General features: G+C 34.7%; 2 protein-coding genes and 1 pseudogene across 2 annotated transcripts; 2 read left to right on the plus strand and 1 right to left on the minus strand.

Moving 5' to 3' along the window:
* Positions 1-445: 445 nt before the first annotated feature.
* On the plus strand, positions 446-3,028 carry LOC129904244 (uncharacterized). The gene is made up of 3 exons (XM_055979786.1): positions 446-550; positions 1,773-1,940; positions 2,375-3,028. The coding sequence occupies exons 1-3, from the start codon at positions 533-535 to the stop codon at positions 2,741-2,743; spliced, it is 555 nt and encodes a 184-aa protein (XP_055835761.1). The 5' UTR covers positions 446-532; the 3' UTR covers positions 2,744-3,028.
* Positions 3,029-11,376: 8,348 nt separating this feature from the next.
* LOC129903526 (uncharacterized) lies at positions 11,377-13,245 on the plus strand. The gene is made up of 5 exons (XM_055979085.1): positions 11,377-11,412; positions 11,494-11,820; positions 11,939-11,996; positions 12,050-12,320; positions 12,794-13,245. Exons 1-5 carry the CDS (start codon positions 11,377-11,379, stop codon positions 13,143-13,145), a joined length of 1,044 nt encoding a protein of 347 aa, XP_055835060.1. The 3' UTR covers positions 13,146-13,245.
* A 1,588-nt stretch (positions 13,246-14,833) lies between these two features.
* On the minus strand, positions 14,834-16,158 carry LOC129903527 (ATP-dependent 6-phosphofructokinase 3-like; annotated as a pseudogene).
* Positions 16,159-16,503: the final 345 nt, after the last annotated feature.

The raw sequence follows: 16,503 nt of genomic DNA on the forward strand, positions 1-16,503 counted from the left end.
GAAAATGCTAGTGATCCCGTTTGAAAGTTTGAAAATGGCAGAAATAGCGTTCATTTCGATCCTATTTTTAAAAAATTATTATGTAATAACACATTTTTTTCGGAACTTAATGACAATTCCTTAAAGTTGACATTAATTTTTATTTAAACATTTTAAATAGGCTTTTGTTCATTTCCAACACTTTAAATAGGGTCCATTATGTTATTTTGACATAATCGGATAAATTTACAAAATATGTGTAATTCGTGGATGGTTACTCGTAGCCGTTCTTTTCAAATTTTACCCCTAAAAACTATGAGTCGGGTTAAACCGGAGAAACCAATATAAAAAAAGATTTGGCCCCCAATCTTGTTTCCCTCTTGAAATCATGGATTCGCGCCATTAATGGTGGCTATAGTTGTAATTTGAGAGATTAAATGTCGACGAACGGAGTCAGTGAAGCTGAAAACACCCTAGATAGTATCAGTCCGTTGCTGGACGCAGTTCTCATACAAATTCTCTCTCTTTTGCCGAAGAAAGGTGCCTTCGCATCATGTGTTCTCTCAAAAAGGTGGCGTTATCTCTGAATTCAATTGATAATTTCCATTTCGATGGTTGTAACTACTACAACAATGTAGAAAATTTTGTATTTATTGTGGATCATGTTTTAACTCATTGCACTTGTTCCAAAATCAGCAAAATTCCAACTCGATTTACCTTACAACTTTGACTGGAACTTTGATTTGCATATTAGCCGATGGATTAACTTTACTGTGGAAAGAGAAGTGGAAGATGTTGTATTGTGTTTATATGATGACAATGTCACTTTCGAATTGCCTCTATCTATTTGTACTTGTTCCTCATTGATTACACTGGATTGGAGCTGTTGTGCGATTGACAAAGAACAGTGGAAGTCTTTGAAGAGCCTAAAGTTGAACTATATTTTTGTAGATAAAGATGATCTAGCAAAGATTTTGTCAGGTTGTCCTGCTTTGGAAACTTTGGAGTTGTCTTCATTTGAAGGTTTTCGCCTTCTAGAAATCACTTCTTCGAATTTAAAGAGACTAACATTAGAGCGCTACTGATGGTTTTATGGCACAACTGATGAACCTTTGGAAATTATTGCCCCATATCTTCAGCATTTGGAGATTTCAGGAGACCTTGAATATCTCAAGTGTAGTCTAGTAAATGTCTCCTCTTTGGTTACTGCCAGACTTACTCTTAACATAACATGTATAAATGGTTGTAGTGATTATCATCAAGGTTTTAGAAACCTTGTTCTGGACTATCTTCAAAAACTGAGTTATGCAACTGAGCTAACAATTGGACGTTGGTTAGCAGAGGTTTGTTTTCATGTCTAAAGACCTTATACTCTATTCAAGTTTAAGTGAAGAATTGCGGAGTGTAAACTTGTGAAAGAGAAGAGCCTTCAGAATCTAATAAAATTATGAACTTCTGTATACATGAAAATTTTAGTGAGAATATTTTTTGGTTGACTAATTGAATTTTTTATCCATATATAATGATCTTGTCTATGCCTTTTGTGACCTTTTATGATCTTCCTATCTACTCTCTGAAGTTTGGATATTTTTTTTTTACTGGCAATCATCATTTTAGAAACTATAATTTTCTGCATTGTTATTCATTAAAGTGGTTAGATGGTTAGATTAACTATCAGAAAAAAGTGGTTAGATTTGTCATAGCACTACTTTTTTTGTTTTTGTGGATTACTTTTTCTTTCCTGTCACTTCTTTCTCTATCCTTTACTAATTTCTTTGAAATTATTTCACCAGGTTGTGTTCATGTTGCGACTCGAAGAAGGAGTGTCGCTACCAAAATTGAGATGCAAATGTCTAACTTTAGAGATGTATGTGACAAAGAATAATTTGTATGGAGTAGCTAGCCTTTTGCAGAGCTCATCTCTTTTGGAGACACTCAACATACATTTGAGAGCTGGGGCTGTAATTTCTCGCAATTTATGCTTTGCTTTTAATTCTTTGAATTTTTTTAAGTTTTAGACCTCCCCCATCCCCAAACTCACCAGTCCAAATATTTTCTTAAGGAGGATGGAAACATATCTTTAATTATCATTAAGAAATCTTTTGCCACTATAAAGCTTTAAACCAATTTGTCGAGCTAGTTGCTTTCTATCTGGTAAATGGACTTAGAAAGGAATGGCGACAAACTAACCTCTTTTTACATTTTATCTACTGCTTGAGCATATCTGGTAGGGATAAGCTATTGTAATTAACTGCTGAGAACTGTTCAAGGTTTGTGGCTTCTGAAAATTATTCTATATTAGACACTATTGCTTATGTTCCTTTTTGTCTTATGTGGTATGTTCCCATTTCTGCTGTGGACCTGCATTTGATTCTGATCATATTATCTACTGCAGTGTAATGATTTCCGCTGCCAACTTGAGCTACGTTATTTGGCCAAAGGACGTTATATCTATTTGCAGAGTTGGATTTCAAGCATTGTGTTTCCCAATCTCAAGAATGTTAGGGTTAATGCCAGCGTAGTGGAATGTAGAAAAAGGTGGTTTGGACGGGGCAATGATAAGCTTTTCGAACTTTCAGCGTTTCTACTAAAGAATGCAATGGCTTTGAAGAAGTTTGTCATTGTATCAAAGAGGAGAATCTGCATGAAATGTTCAGAGAGCTGTGTGTCCCAATATTTATCAGGATTGGCTAAGAAATTGTTAGACACCCCAAGATCATCTAAGAAGTTTGTGATTATTTACCAAGAGTCTGCTTTGGATTGACTAGAATTGAAGTTTTGTTTCGGCATACTAGAAATGTCACTGTACATTGTAGCTTTTGATTTACTACAGATGTAATTATGAACTTGTGGCGTTCTAGTCGATGCATGTCGATGAATATATATGTGCTTGTAATTTTCTTGCAACTGTTGTTTTCTTGTAACTGTCAAGATCGACAAACCTACAAGACACATGTTTATTTACTCACGGACATTAGTTGGTATTTTGTCTTTAGCTTCATCAAACTGTGGCCTGAGGAACTCTCCTGCAACATTATTTCAATGTTATCTAGCCAAGAAGGGTTGTCAGCTGTAGATGATGTTTACTTCATTTTTCCTCCGTTTTTTGATCAGTTTGTTTGTCTTATTTTCTTTGACTGAAGGCAACCATCACAGGGGACCTAGGAATGACAACGAGGTGAGGCTGGTTTGTCCTTTTGTGGATGTGGTGCGGGTTGAAGCAATTTTTTGAAAATCATATGCTGGGTGGGGTGGTTTGCGAGTTGGAAGAATGTAAGTTTAAGACTCGTTTTGTTGATCGTTTGACTATCTTTGGTTGTATTCAATTGAGAAATATGATGAGTAAGGATTCATATATCCAATTCTAACTTATTTTCAACTTCAGCACATAGAATATAGAGAAACATCCAAAATATCCGGACTTAGACCTCATTTGTTTTCATTAAAATTAAACTTTTCTCAAAGCATATTTAAAAGGAGGAGGCTGTTGAATTTTGTAACTAAAGGATTCAAAATGAAACATACTTGCCAATGGTAGAATATCAGCTTTGAGTGCTTTATTTCTCTTTACTTTGTCAGCAAAATTTTGGGAGCTTTATTTCCTCTTTGTTTGGCTTAAGTTGTGGATATCTTGTTGGTCTTCTTAAATTCTAATTTCACAACTGAAAACTAGCATTAAAAATACGAAATAAAGTTGGAGAAATGAATTCAAGAATATCCAAATGAGATTTGATAATTTATTAGTTGAAGAGAAAAATATTAGGTTGATTGATAATTGGAAGAGAGATGAGTAAGAAGCAAGTTGCTTTGAGAAAGAAAAAAAAGAAAATAGAGTGTGAGTTTGAGAGAGAGAAATAAAAGCGTGGGTTTTAAATTATGAAGATATTTTTTAAGGAAAAAAAAGTAAATTTTACCTAAATTTCGTGATTCTTCTCAATTACACTTTATCCCTACTCTTTTAAAAATAATCCAAAATCCCTTCTTTTTTATCACTTTTGGATATATCACGTACGTCCTGATACATCACGTAAAATGATGTATCCAGCGTTCTGATACATCACGTAAGTGATGTATTCGATTGATACATCATGTAAAGTGATGTATTCGACTTTTCGATACATCACTAATTTGACTGTACAGTGATGTATCAAAGAATAGGAGAGAGTAGATATTTTTGTAATTTTTTTTCAAATAATAGGAGATTTTAGACAATATAATAAAATAAATGAGAAAATTTTCAAAATAGCAACATTTTAGCATTTAATAGGACCCCTTAGTTAAACTTTCAATATTTATTAAAAATAGCTATATTTAGTTTGCTATTAGATCCATTTATGTATTTTTTAAAAAAATTTCAATTAACAGGAATACAAATAAAAATTAACCAACTACAGAAAATCAGGGAAGACAATCTTTTAAAATAGGTAAAAGTGCTTAAATTTCTCAATCTGTATCTTACAAAGATTAGGAGTCTCAAAATAAGAGATTCTGCTTCTTCTTCCTGAAACACAATAATCGACCGAAAATTTGTATTGGATTGAATTCTCCATTGATAATCATCCTTCTTCCTCAAATTCAATTTAGGTAATCAAATGTTGTTGCTAGAATAATAAAGATCTTCATCGATCCGTAACGAACCGTTAGGTCATTTTGAACGTATTAGACCTATTTCTTTCATAATAGAACTGTCATCGTATTTCAAGTTTGATCTTCTAGCTTTACTCTAAAATATATTATTTCAAAAGTTTTGTTGAATTAACCTATGAGGAAGAACAAGTAAGTTTTAATGAAAGAAACCATTGATTCTAAAATGATTATAAATTTCATGAAAAAAAACCAATGTAGTATGCAAGATACAACATGTAAAATTAAATTAAATACAAATACAAACCTTTTGTAAACTTGAATGAATACAATTTCAAAAAGGATACTAAATTTTGAAAAATAGAAATAGACTGTGACAAAAATGCATGGATACAAATCATACAATCATGCTTAAATAAATACAAAATCAACTGGCATACATACGATAAATAATACAATTTAAGAAATGCTACTATTCTGAAAACATACAAATAGATTGTGAACAATAGGATATATATCTACTTAAAAATCCTAATCAAGTTGGCATACCTATTGACTATTGTAATGAATACAATCTACAAATAAATACAAGTTTCATCTGAAAAACCAATGTAGTATGCAAGATACAACATGGAAAATATAATTAATACAAATACAAAATAGCATAAATACTATAAAGAATAGAACTTGATAAAGGATACAATATGTTGAAAAGTGCAAATAGATTGTGAAAAAAATCCTAAACCAGTTGGCATACCTATTGTAATGAATACAAACTAAATATTTTGAATAAAATAGAAATGCAATGTGAAGAAAAATAGCTCACAAACAAAAAATGATATTAATACAAACTAAAAAAGAAAGACAATATTCTTAACAAAATACAAATGTTATGTAAAGAAAAAAATGCTATGTCCTTCCTCAATTTGGTCTTTCAACAAGTTCTTCGACTTCTTCTTCAAATGCTATGTTCTTCCTCAAATCTCTAAAAATTCGATAAAAACGTGAAATATATATGCTGAAAATTTGCTTATCTAAATCAATGAAATTGTGATGTATATCTTTTGGAAGAATTTAACAATTTTTGGAAAAAAAATCATGACTTTTGATGAGAGAGAAATGGGAGTTGAAACTTTAAGAATGGAACATGGAGGAAATTGAATGAGCAAATAGAATGAGAGAGAATGTAGGTAATTATTAGGTGCCATATATGTGAATTTCAGTTGAGATAATTTAGGAATTAGATTATGATACATTTAATTTTATATATATATATTGACTAATTACATAATTTTCCTAAAATAAATTATGTATTTAAGTAATTTTTTGTCACGCCCCGGGAGGGTACCCTAGACGTGGCCGGCACTCGAAAACCATTTCTGGCCTTCAAGCGAACCACTTGGTCCAATCACTCTTTCATTCAGTTACACTCTATTAGCGGAAGACTCAAATCATAAGAATACTATTCATAATAAAGCCAAAGGCCAACCACATCTCCATTCAACAACTAGAAAAAATAAAACTAGTCACAACGAAATAATTCAACATCATCCACACCCTAGTCTATGAAGCCTCTATCAACAATATAAGAGGTGCCAATGACAGATTCATGGCTACCACAAATCAAAATAAATGAAAACTAACTCAAAGTTGAAAAGATAACTGCGGTATCCTCTGAAAACAAGGAGGACTCACCAACTAGCTGGAAGTGAATAGATCTTCAACGATGCGCCTGTTGATGATCTCTAGTATCTGTCTCTGCATCATGAAATGATGTAGGCCAAATGGCATCAGTACGTGGAATGTACGAGTATGTAAAATGGCCGAATAAAACATACATCAAGGTGGGATCAAATCAACTCAAAATATCAACTCAGAAGAAGGTACAACTCAATCAAGATGTTCTGATTCTAAACAAAATATAATTTAGACAGGACCAATCACATACAATCCAGCCCAATCCATTCCAATCTGACTCAGAGTACTATCAAGACTTATATGGGAGTTTCTCTTATCCGACAACCATCACTTATGAGCCAGTAATAGTACAACAAGCCGACGTTGTTGCCACATCCGTTCATACCTTGCCAGGGTACGAACGAATCAACAAATCATAAATTCATAACCAATCAAGTCCTATTATATCAGGACAGTAATTTGGAAAACATCCGACTTTAACGGTCCAATTCCTTCCTACGTTTGGCGACGTAGTTATTGGATTCGAGTTATTACTTACTCTTACCCAATTCGGTGCTCGATACTCCTCCCAAGACTCAATGCTCATAAAACTCTATCCAATCAATTCCATCTAATCATATCGACCAATCTCGTTTGGACCTCTGTCAATTCATCAATTCTATCCCAAATCAAGCCTTTTGACCAATCATATTATCCAATCAACTCCAATCTTATATATATATATATATATATTAAAGGCAATCTCAAGAATATTGCTTACTTTACTTTCTGTCATCACCTTTGACTAGAAAGAATGTCTTTCCATAGTGTTCTTTTGCCAAATATTATTATTTAATAACTATCCAAGTTGTCCCAAACCAAATCAAACACTTCACGTAAAATTAGGAAATAAATGATAAAGTTAGCTTTTTCTATATTATTAGAATATATCAAAGTGGAAGTATTATATGAATATACTAATAGGAATATAACTTTTTCTTAAATATAATTTAATTTCATGATGCTAATGGAATTCCATTGAGGCATCAACTCATAGAAATTGGATTCATGCTAACTAAAAGGTTAATCAAATATTGTCCCCATCTTATTTCTAGCAATTTGAATCTGTGAAGGTGTTAAACTAATGAAAATATCCTAACCAACATTTTAGTATTCTTTCTATGTTCCATCATTTGGTAGTTGAATTAAACTGTAACGTACCAACGGATTTCAAGTTATTGCAAGTTAATTATCTATTGTTAATATAACAAAATATGTTTAACAACTCATATCAATCAACTCTTAGACATACCAAAATATGTATAACAACTCATATCAATCAACTCTTAGACATAACAAAATATGTATAACAATTCATATCAATCAACTATTAGACATAACAAAATATGTATAACAACTCATATCAATCAACTCTTAGACATAACAAAATATGTATAACAATTCATATCAATCAACTATTAGACATAACAAAATATGTATAACAACTCATATCAATCAACTCATATCCAACATGAAACATTTATCAATTTCTCAACTTATCAATATCAACATAACAAAATCAAGTTAATAGATGTATGAACTCATTAGGACATAAATCTATCAAGAAAACCCAATTCTTATGAAAATTCAATCTCAAATAAGATGTAGGGCACATGGTGAATTTAATCCATGTTTTTAGTAGCCTTACATACCTTAGTGTAGATTTTGAAGAAACCTTGATGTTAGATCTTCAAAGGGAAACTTGAATCCTTGAGTTTGAGAGGATTTTATTGGAGATAATTTGAGAGAGAAGGGAATAAAGATTTAGGTTGTTTGGAGAGGAAAAAGACTGGAATTTTGATCCAAAATGCGTCCAGTTTATGTATATAGATATTAGGTAATTTTACCAAAATATCCCTACAAAATCTGGAAATTCGGCCAAAATTCGCTGCAGGTCTTCTCTATTCGATCAAGCATAACTTTTGACTCCGAACTCGGAAAAATACAATCTTGGTAGCGTTGGAAAGAAGACTCAAAGACCTTTAATTTGATAGGTTATGGGACACCCAGTTCGTTATATTTTAGGAGATATGGTCGTTTGAAGTTGACCCTTATACTAACTCATTCGGAAACTTAGCCGAAAGGAATTCTTTGTACTTGGCTTGATTTTTTTTGGGATTCCTTATGACCCTAAATCACATATAATATTTTAAATACTTATGAATCAATCATAGATCATATATACAAATTGAAGCCTTCGAGTTCGATCTTATACGTACATGAAGAATGGTTCGAATCTTAGTGGAAAAAAAATTGGGGTGTTACATTTTTCTAAAAAATAAAAGAAATTCAAATCTAAGCTCATTAAGGGCAAACAAATGAGGCGACTATTAACACTCCACATATATAGAGGACAGTTGAGACCATTTTGCTAATTGAAAGCTTTTAAATATGTTTATCAGCCAAATTCTCTCAATTTTGAGGTATATCACAAACTTAAGCAAAACCATGGATTCTGACGATTCCCGCAGTAATTTACGAACTCATCGTCAAAGAGACAAAAGAAGAGTATCACCGGAGTTGAAGAAACCGTCGACCGAATCAGTGAGTTGCTGTCACGATCCAACCCACTGGACGGTGCAGGCATCCACTTTATGACCTGTGCAGGAGAACCCTTAACCCCTTATATATATAAGAATAGTTGCGGAATTTAAAATAAACTTGAATAATTAAATCAAAATTTCTAAAAAAAACTGTATTAAAGACCAGCTTATACAATTATACAAAATCGCCCAAGGATACTAGTTTAAACAGGTACAAAAGCTACTAAGAGTAGAAATAAAATAAAAGATCAATGACCCAACTTCCACCAAGATAAGGGAAAAATAGAAGTTGCTGGAGGATCACCTTCGTCTTCACCTAAGAGACATAACTGACGTTGCAACCAGACTATGCAAAGTGACATAGCAAGAGTAGTATCAGTACAAACAACACGTACTGATAGGCATCATCGTTCAATTTGATACCCACCGCATAATTAATGAACAAAGAAATAAGAGATATCATAATACTTACACTTCCTCAATTTAGTCACCCCAGCCCAATAAGTGCACTCCTTATTCTCACACTTAGGGTATTCTCCACCCTAAACAACACGGTTCCACTACCACCCTAGACACAACTTAAAACCTGTGGGTTAGGGATCCACCTTATTATTATTCCATCACCCCAATAGTCCCCACCTAGTAACCTTAACCGTTCAATGATTTCGTCCAACCCTTACTAGTTGGTCTAATTGTCTCACAACATAAAGCATATCTGTCTCACTACCACACTCTCCAACTCACTTGAGTTGTAGATAGCCACTATCCCTCCTCGGTTATTCATGGAAATCACAATGGTAATACTATCTGGCAACCAGAAACCTCAATTTCTAAGTGTATAAATATAGAATACGATTATACCATATAGATCACATCAAGGCCTAACAGGTCCCATCATCTTATCCACCAATAGGTGTATTGCTGATCATAATTCTCTATATCTAGCACACCTCAACTCAAGAGTTCATTTATAGTTCTTAGTCCATGACTCATCTACCACTAACCTTATTATTACATGAAAATACACATATCATCAGGTCCTCTCATGGGACCATCCACACACACATACTTGGCCCTCTCAGGGGACCCAATTCAGTCATATTTATGTCGAAACATGACACATGATCCAAGAATGTGTCAAAACGTAACACCCGATCCAAATACGTGTCGGAACGTGACACCCGATCATATATGTGTCAGAACGTGACATCCGATCCAAACATACCACATTCAATATTAACAACATTTATATCACCAAGAACAAATTCATTACAAAATAAGGCCAGTAAGTGCTCATTTATATAAGGACTAACCTGTTACCCTTATCTGTACACGTTTAGGCATATCATATGTAACTTAATTACACGTTTAAGACAATTTCGAAAACAGTCAAAGTCCACACTACCCAACCTTACACGTCTCACCTCAAAATCTACTATTATTTTTCTGTACGAGATTCTATGCCCGATATAGATTAACCAGCTGCACACAAAAAACATCACAATCAATAACTTCTCAATTCACTGCAGCACCTTTCTACCCAGGTCAAATTCGAATTTGACCCTCTTACGGTCGGATCTCTGCCCGTAACCCATGACCCACAACTATTCTCATTAATTTTTCTTCTATATTACATAGTAGGTATATGTTTTTACTCAAAAAAGAGAAACCTAGTCTACCTGGGCGCTAAGCATTCGCGGAGAGATAACACTGCTGAAATCATTGGTTCTAGATGTTCCATGGGCAAGAGCAGATTGAATTCCACTGATTGAAGCCTTCCAAAAGCTGAGATTCCCTCCCCTCCTCTTCTTCATTCAAGAGCAACCTTCTTGGAAAGTTTTGTAGAAACCCTTGCCGCTAACCTCCATTTAGCAGAAGTTGGGAAAATAAGAAAATTCGCAACTTAAGTTCTGTCCTACTACTTTCTGCTCTGGCGGTCTTATTCCCGCTTTGGCGGCGGCGCCCCAGCAGACCATCCCGCTCTGGCGGAGTGGTGGGACTCATTCAAGCCAAATTCTTGTGAATTTCTTTTTAATTATGATTAAGGATGACTCTGATCGTTACAGTTGCCGGACTCTCTTCTTATTGAGATTCTCTCTCTTTTTGCCAACGAAGGATGCCTTCATAACCTCTATTCTCTCGAAAAGGTGGCAGTATCTATGGCCTTCAGTTTATAACTTCATTTTCACTCGTAGCAACTACGGAGAAAATTTCGTACCCTTTGTTGATTATATATTAGCTCATTCCGTTTCATCCAAAATAAAAAAATTCGAACTCGACTACACTGACGAGTTTCAATACGACTCCCAATCCCAAATCAGCCAATGGCTTAGTTTTGCTGTTAAAAGAAAAGTGGAACATGATGTACTCTGGTCCATTGATTTATTGATAGGCGAATGCACATTGACTCAATCTTTCTGCGCATGTTCGTCATTGATATCATTAGTTTTGGGTCTTATTAACTTTGATGCTGATGTGGTGGTAGCGTGGAAGTCTCTAAAGAGCATAAAGTTGGGTAATTTGTTTTTAAACAATGACAAAATTTGCAAACTTATTGTCAGGATGTCCTGTATTGGAAACTATGGAATTATATGATTTAGTTTTGCTTATGGGTCCTTGTCCCATGGAAATTTGATCTTCGAAACTATAGACATTGAAGCTGAAACGTCATTGGAAATTAGGTCTTCAATTTTATCGTCGTATTTTGGAAATACTTGCCCCATATCTTCAGCATTTGGAAATTTCAGGAGGTCTTTACGATCTCAGGTGTATACTTTTTGATGTGTCCTCCGTGGTTACTGCTAAGCTTACTTTCAACATTCAGTGTATCAAAGACATCCTGGATGATCATGGTCAGGAATTTGATCCTCATGAAGACAGTTGTTACTATCATCATTTCTTTAGTATCCTTGTCTACAATTATCTTCTAGCGTTCCGTTATGCAAATGAGTTAACAATTGGAACTTTGTTCACAGAGGTTTGTTTCTATCTCAGAGTCCTTTTCTCTGTCTGTTGAGAACCTTTGCACAAATTTCAGAGACCCGACTGGATAATTTGCACCTGTGGCCTTTTTGTTCTTTTTTATCAACTTTCAGATGTTGCGTATTTCTTTTGTCATATCGGCAAAAGATATATCTGAAAACCATGATTCTTGTGTGTTGATGTTGCTTAAAGTGTCTAGATGATTTGATTTGTCACATAACTTATCTTGCCGTGGAGTATTTCCATTTTGTTGTTATTGCTTTCTCCATTCTTTATATTACTAGTTTCATTGGGGTTATTGCACCAGGTTCTGTGCATGTTGCAGTTCCAAGGGACTCCGCTTCCAGAATTGAAATGCAAATATCTGACGCTAGAGTTGCATGAGAAGAAGTTTAATTTGTATGGAGTAGCTGTCCTTCTGCGAGCATCACCTCATGTGGAGACACACAACATAGATATATCAATTGAGGCACTCAACAAAGATGTATCAACAGATCATGTAACTTCCTGGAACTTCCTCTCTTCGTTTTACATCCATTCATTTTATGAAGTTTAACCACCCCTCCTGAAAATTTGTTTTTGAAGGAGAATGCTAATATCTTTAAATATCAGTAAGAAATTTGCTTTTGTCACCGCAAAGCTTCGTGTTAATAGGTTGGTGTAGTTAGTTTCTTTGTTGCAAATGAGCTCTGAAACGGAAAGGGTTGCTTTCCATCTTTCCATCGGATACCAATTGCTTGGATGCGATTGAAAGCCTCGAGATGACTTGCATGAGTGCCATCACTCTTTGCTTGGGTTACCTACACTATGAATCTTTAAGATAGGAACAACATCATAATCTTTTTACAAGTACCAGTTAGATTTTTTGGTTCTGAAATTTTCTGTACCGAACTCTTTTTCATTTTTGTCACTTTTGTGCAATGTCCATCAGGCTAACCAGCCTTTGGTCCTAATTATGTTCTCTGTCTGCAACTTGAAGATTCCCACTGCCACTTTGAGTTAACATATTTGGCCAAAGGAGATGATAGTGATTTGCAAAGTTGGTTTTCAAGCTTTGCGTTTCCCAACCTCAAGAATGTTAAGATTGTTAACTCCTCTGGAGTGTGCTTTAAGGACCATTTCAAACAGGGCCTTGACAAGCTTTTTAAACTTTCAGAATTTCTGCTAAAGAATGCAACAGTTTTGGAGAAGTTCGTGATATCAAAGAGAATAAAGTGTGAGATATGTTCAATGAACTGTGTGTCCACATGTTTATCTCAATTGGCTGAGAAATTGTTAGGTTGCCCAAGATCCTCCACGAATTGTGCGGTTATCTACTAGGAGTGAGCTTTCCATGACTAGACTGCAAGTAGTTTTCTATGTTTAGGATACAAGAGATGTTACCTTGTATTGAGTTTTTGATAAAGTGTTCATGCAATTATGAAACTTAAACTTCTATATGCAACTAGTTACTAATCTTTTGGACTTGCTCTTGTGCCATACCAAATGTTAGATATCTTGGTTTCTCATGAAGCATTTGTATGTTGCATTTCAGATGTTGTAGGTATGCATTAAAATTTCTTGCAACTCTTGTTTTCCTGGACCTGATAAGATGAGCAAATAAGCCACATCTTTTATGATATATTGTGTACGTTTTGCTAACATGGTTTGTCAATAACATCGAGGTCTATGTTGTGTAATGATTCCGATTTTGGCTCTTTTCTTGGAAGGAGGAGGTCCGCATTATTTGTTTACTTTATACAATTTTAGCAATTGTGATTGAGGCTTTCAGTTATATTAAATCATTATACTTGGCTTTAAGTCATATAAGAATGTGTGATTAGATTTCTTTGTTTGATTTTCCTGAAATCTCCATTCTTCAGGAAGAATTTAGATGGCTGAGACAGCGACAAGGGGTGTTGAAAATTTATGTAACATGTGAGAAATAGTTTCTGTTTTGCCTTTGTTTCAGTAGAGCTACCGATTTGTTTTGTGAACAGGATATAGACCAATTTAGTGAACTTTGCAAGTGTCAGGTGATATTGGAATCCTTGACACATACGATTCGAAAATTCTGCATTAAGCTGCACTAGTATATATAAATAGCCTAGCTTCATTTTCTTTGTTCTCTTTGGTAAAGTTCTTGTTAGCAACATTTTCTTGCTAATTAGGACTGTACATTGGTAATGGCCCCATTGATTAAGAGGCAAAATGTACATTTTACTAATTATTGCTTTGTATAAAATTCTACTAAGCTCACTTACATAGTTGCTCTCAAGTTTAGAAAAGAAAGAAAAAGGAGCAGACTGCAGTGGGCTGAAAATCAACACAACAACTTAGCTGTTAATTGTCATTTAGACAGTCAGAGTTGGACCCTTTTGTTTGCCTCGAGGGCAGAGTGGATGAATGCAGGCTTTTTGAAATAAGTCTGCGTTGTTTGCTTACCTCAAATTATCTATAGTAGTTGCGATTGAGACTTATAATGTTGTTGAATTAAGGTCATAATAAGAGTTGACGGAAAAAACAATAACTGGAAAAACTACAATGGCAATATACCAAGATTTCAACTTTATGAGTTTTGAATTTTAGAACAATCCCATTTCCTCTGTTATAACCACTCTTGCAAATTAAAGTGGATTCCTTTTCTATATTCCCCTGCATTAGCTACATCTTTCATGGAAGATATGTAAACAAGTTTGCAGTGGGTGATATGTTTGTCTAACCTGCTGACTATATTGATGAACTCAGACTTGACTAAGCTTAAAATATGAAGTAGAGACTTCTCAGAAGACATTTCGAGGTTATAAGGTATTTTAAAAACATGAGGCAGTGGATGCAAGTAAATTGCAATGTACTATACAAATCTGAAATATAAATATTGGATTATTGGCTTCATTCAGTAAACCGATTTTAGTGAAAACTACGTAAAATTTATTGAGATTACACTAGTGTAGGATTCTCCTACAAAATTGTCAAACTACAGTTACAAGGGACCATATATATATATATGTATAATGTTCAAAAAGTTACTAGCAAAGATTTGTTTCTCCATCGTCTGTCGTGGAACCGTTTGATAATTGAGTAGGTGGTTCTTCGTCCTTGTTTGCATCAATTACATCAACTCTGGTTCTCAAGAAGCTAGGCTGATTGGTTGAAGATAGAAGTCGTGCCCACATCATGTCCGTAATCAAAACTTTGTTTTGTTTCTCAATAATTCTGTCAAAGGGTATGTAAGCATGTGTGTTATTGACAGGACCAACTGTAAAGCGTTTTGAGCAAGAAGAGTGCAATACACATTGTCAGATGCATTACTCGGAATAGCCCAAATCATGTATGTCGGATCTATATATTTGAGATTGATCACCATCTTCTTTTGTTTCGAGAAATGTTCCTTTATCCTTTCTGAGATCCATAAGCCAACATCTTGTGATTTTAAACTCTCAGAAACCATGGGTCCATGCGCACCTTCAGCTATGACTATAACCATATGTCCATTCTCTTTGAGCCTATGTTGTATATACTCAAACACTCCACCACGTCCTTCAAGATAGAAATGTGATTCTGGAATCAAACAGCAGTCAACATCTCGACTAGCAAGACTAGCATACATCGCTATGAACCCACTATCCCGTCCCATTAACTTCACAACACTAATTCCATTCTCAAAACTGGTAGCTTCAACATGAGCAGCACTAATAGCACGTTGGGCTTCCTCAACCGCGGAATCAAAACCAAAAGACTTGTCAACAACTGGTATATCATTATCGATTGTCTTGGGGATTCCAACAACTGCAACATTGAGACCACACCTTTTAATTTCCTCATATATCACCGCTGCTCCTCTTTGGGTTCCATCTCCTCCAATTATTTAAACCTGATTTATACCCTGGTCCTGAATGCTATCTACTATTTTCTTGGTAACATGACCTCATCGAGATGTCCCAAGACTGGTTCCACCACGTTAATGTATATCATTCACAACCTTGTGTTTCAAAGGAATCGTGTTTTTGGAATAGAAACCTCGATATCCTCCATCTATCCCCATGACTCTCCTTACACCATACATAGAGTATAGGCCACATACTATTTCCCTGATAACTCTGTTGAGACCAGGACATAACCCTACACATGTTACAATATATGCATTAACATCGTCCGGCTTAAAATAAACTTTTTGGCTAGGACCAGCTCGACTAAAATGTATCCCTCTTGGAGTGTTCTTGCGGACAACAATATTTAGGGGAAATGTATTATCCTCATCGACAAAGTACTGGTTAACGACTGAATATGAAGGATTAGGAATGTAATCACACAAATGAGGAATGTCTTCCAGAACATAACCACCATTACACATCTCTCAGATATTCCGCTCTTTCCCTTAAAATACGTTTTTTAGTTAATTCAATTGATGCATTTTTCAAGTAGTGTGATAGTATTCATTTCTGATCCGTCCCTTTAAAATGTCAAATTTAGTTATTACATCAATTGAGATTGAGCTAGTTTCCCATTTTGGCAGACGCGTGTGAGCTATCAGTACATGAAGAACCCAATAAGGGTCGTGTAGAAAATGTCACTCCCAATTCAAAACTAAAGTCGAGGCCCAAAAGCCCAAAAGTTAGACATGTTTTACAGTTAATTATTTTTTTGACCGCATTGCAAGCCTCAAGCAGAATTGGCAACAGAAACTGTGAGATAAACA

Source organism: Solanum dulcamara, chromosome 9 (genome assembly GCF_947179165.1).
Source record: "Solanum dulcamara chromosome 9, daSolDulc1.2, whole genome shotgun sequence".
In the NCBI taxonomy this organism is placed as follows: Eukaryota; Viridiplantae; Streptophyta; class Magnoliopsida; order Solanales; family Solanaceae; genus Solanum; species Solanum dulcamara.

Bases quoted from the DNA above. Each gene is read 5' to 3' on its own strand.
- LOC129904244 (XM_055979786.1), top strand. The intron at 1,941-2,374 runs GTAATTTCTCGC...TATCTACTGCAG, and splicing joins TACATTTGAGAGCTGGGGCT to TGTAATGATTTCCGCTGCCA.
- LOC129903526 (XM_055979085.1), top strand. From the start codon at position 11,377: ATGACAAAATTTGCAAACTTATTGTCAGGATGTCCT. The intron at 11,413-11,493 runs GTATTGGAAACT...TCGAAACTATAG, and splicing joins ACTTATTGTCAGGATGTCCT to ACATTGAAGCTGAAACGTCA. The intron at 11,821-11,938 runs GTTTGTTTCTAT...ATCAACTTTCAG, and splicing joins TTGGAACTTTGTTCACAGAG to ATGTTGCGTATTTCTTTTGT.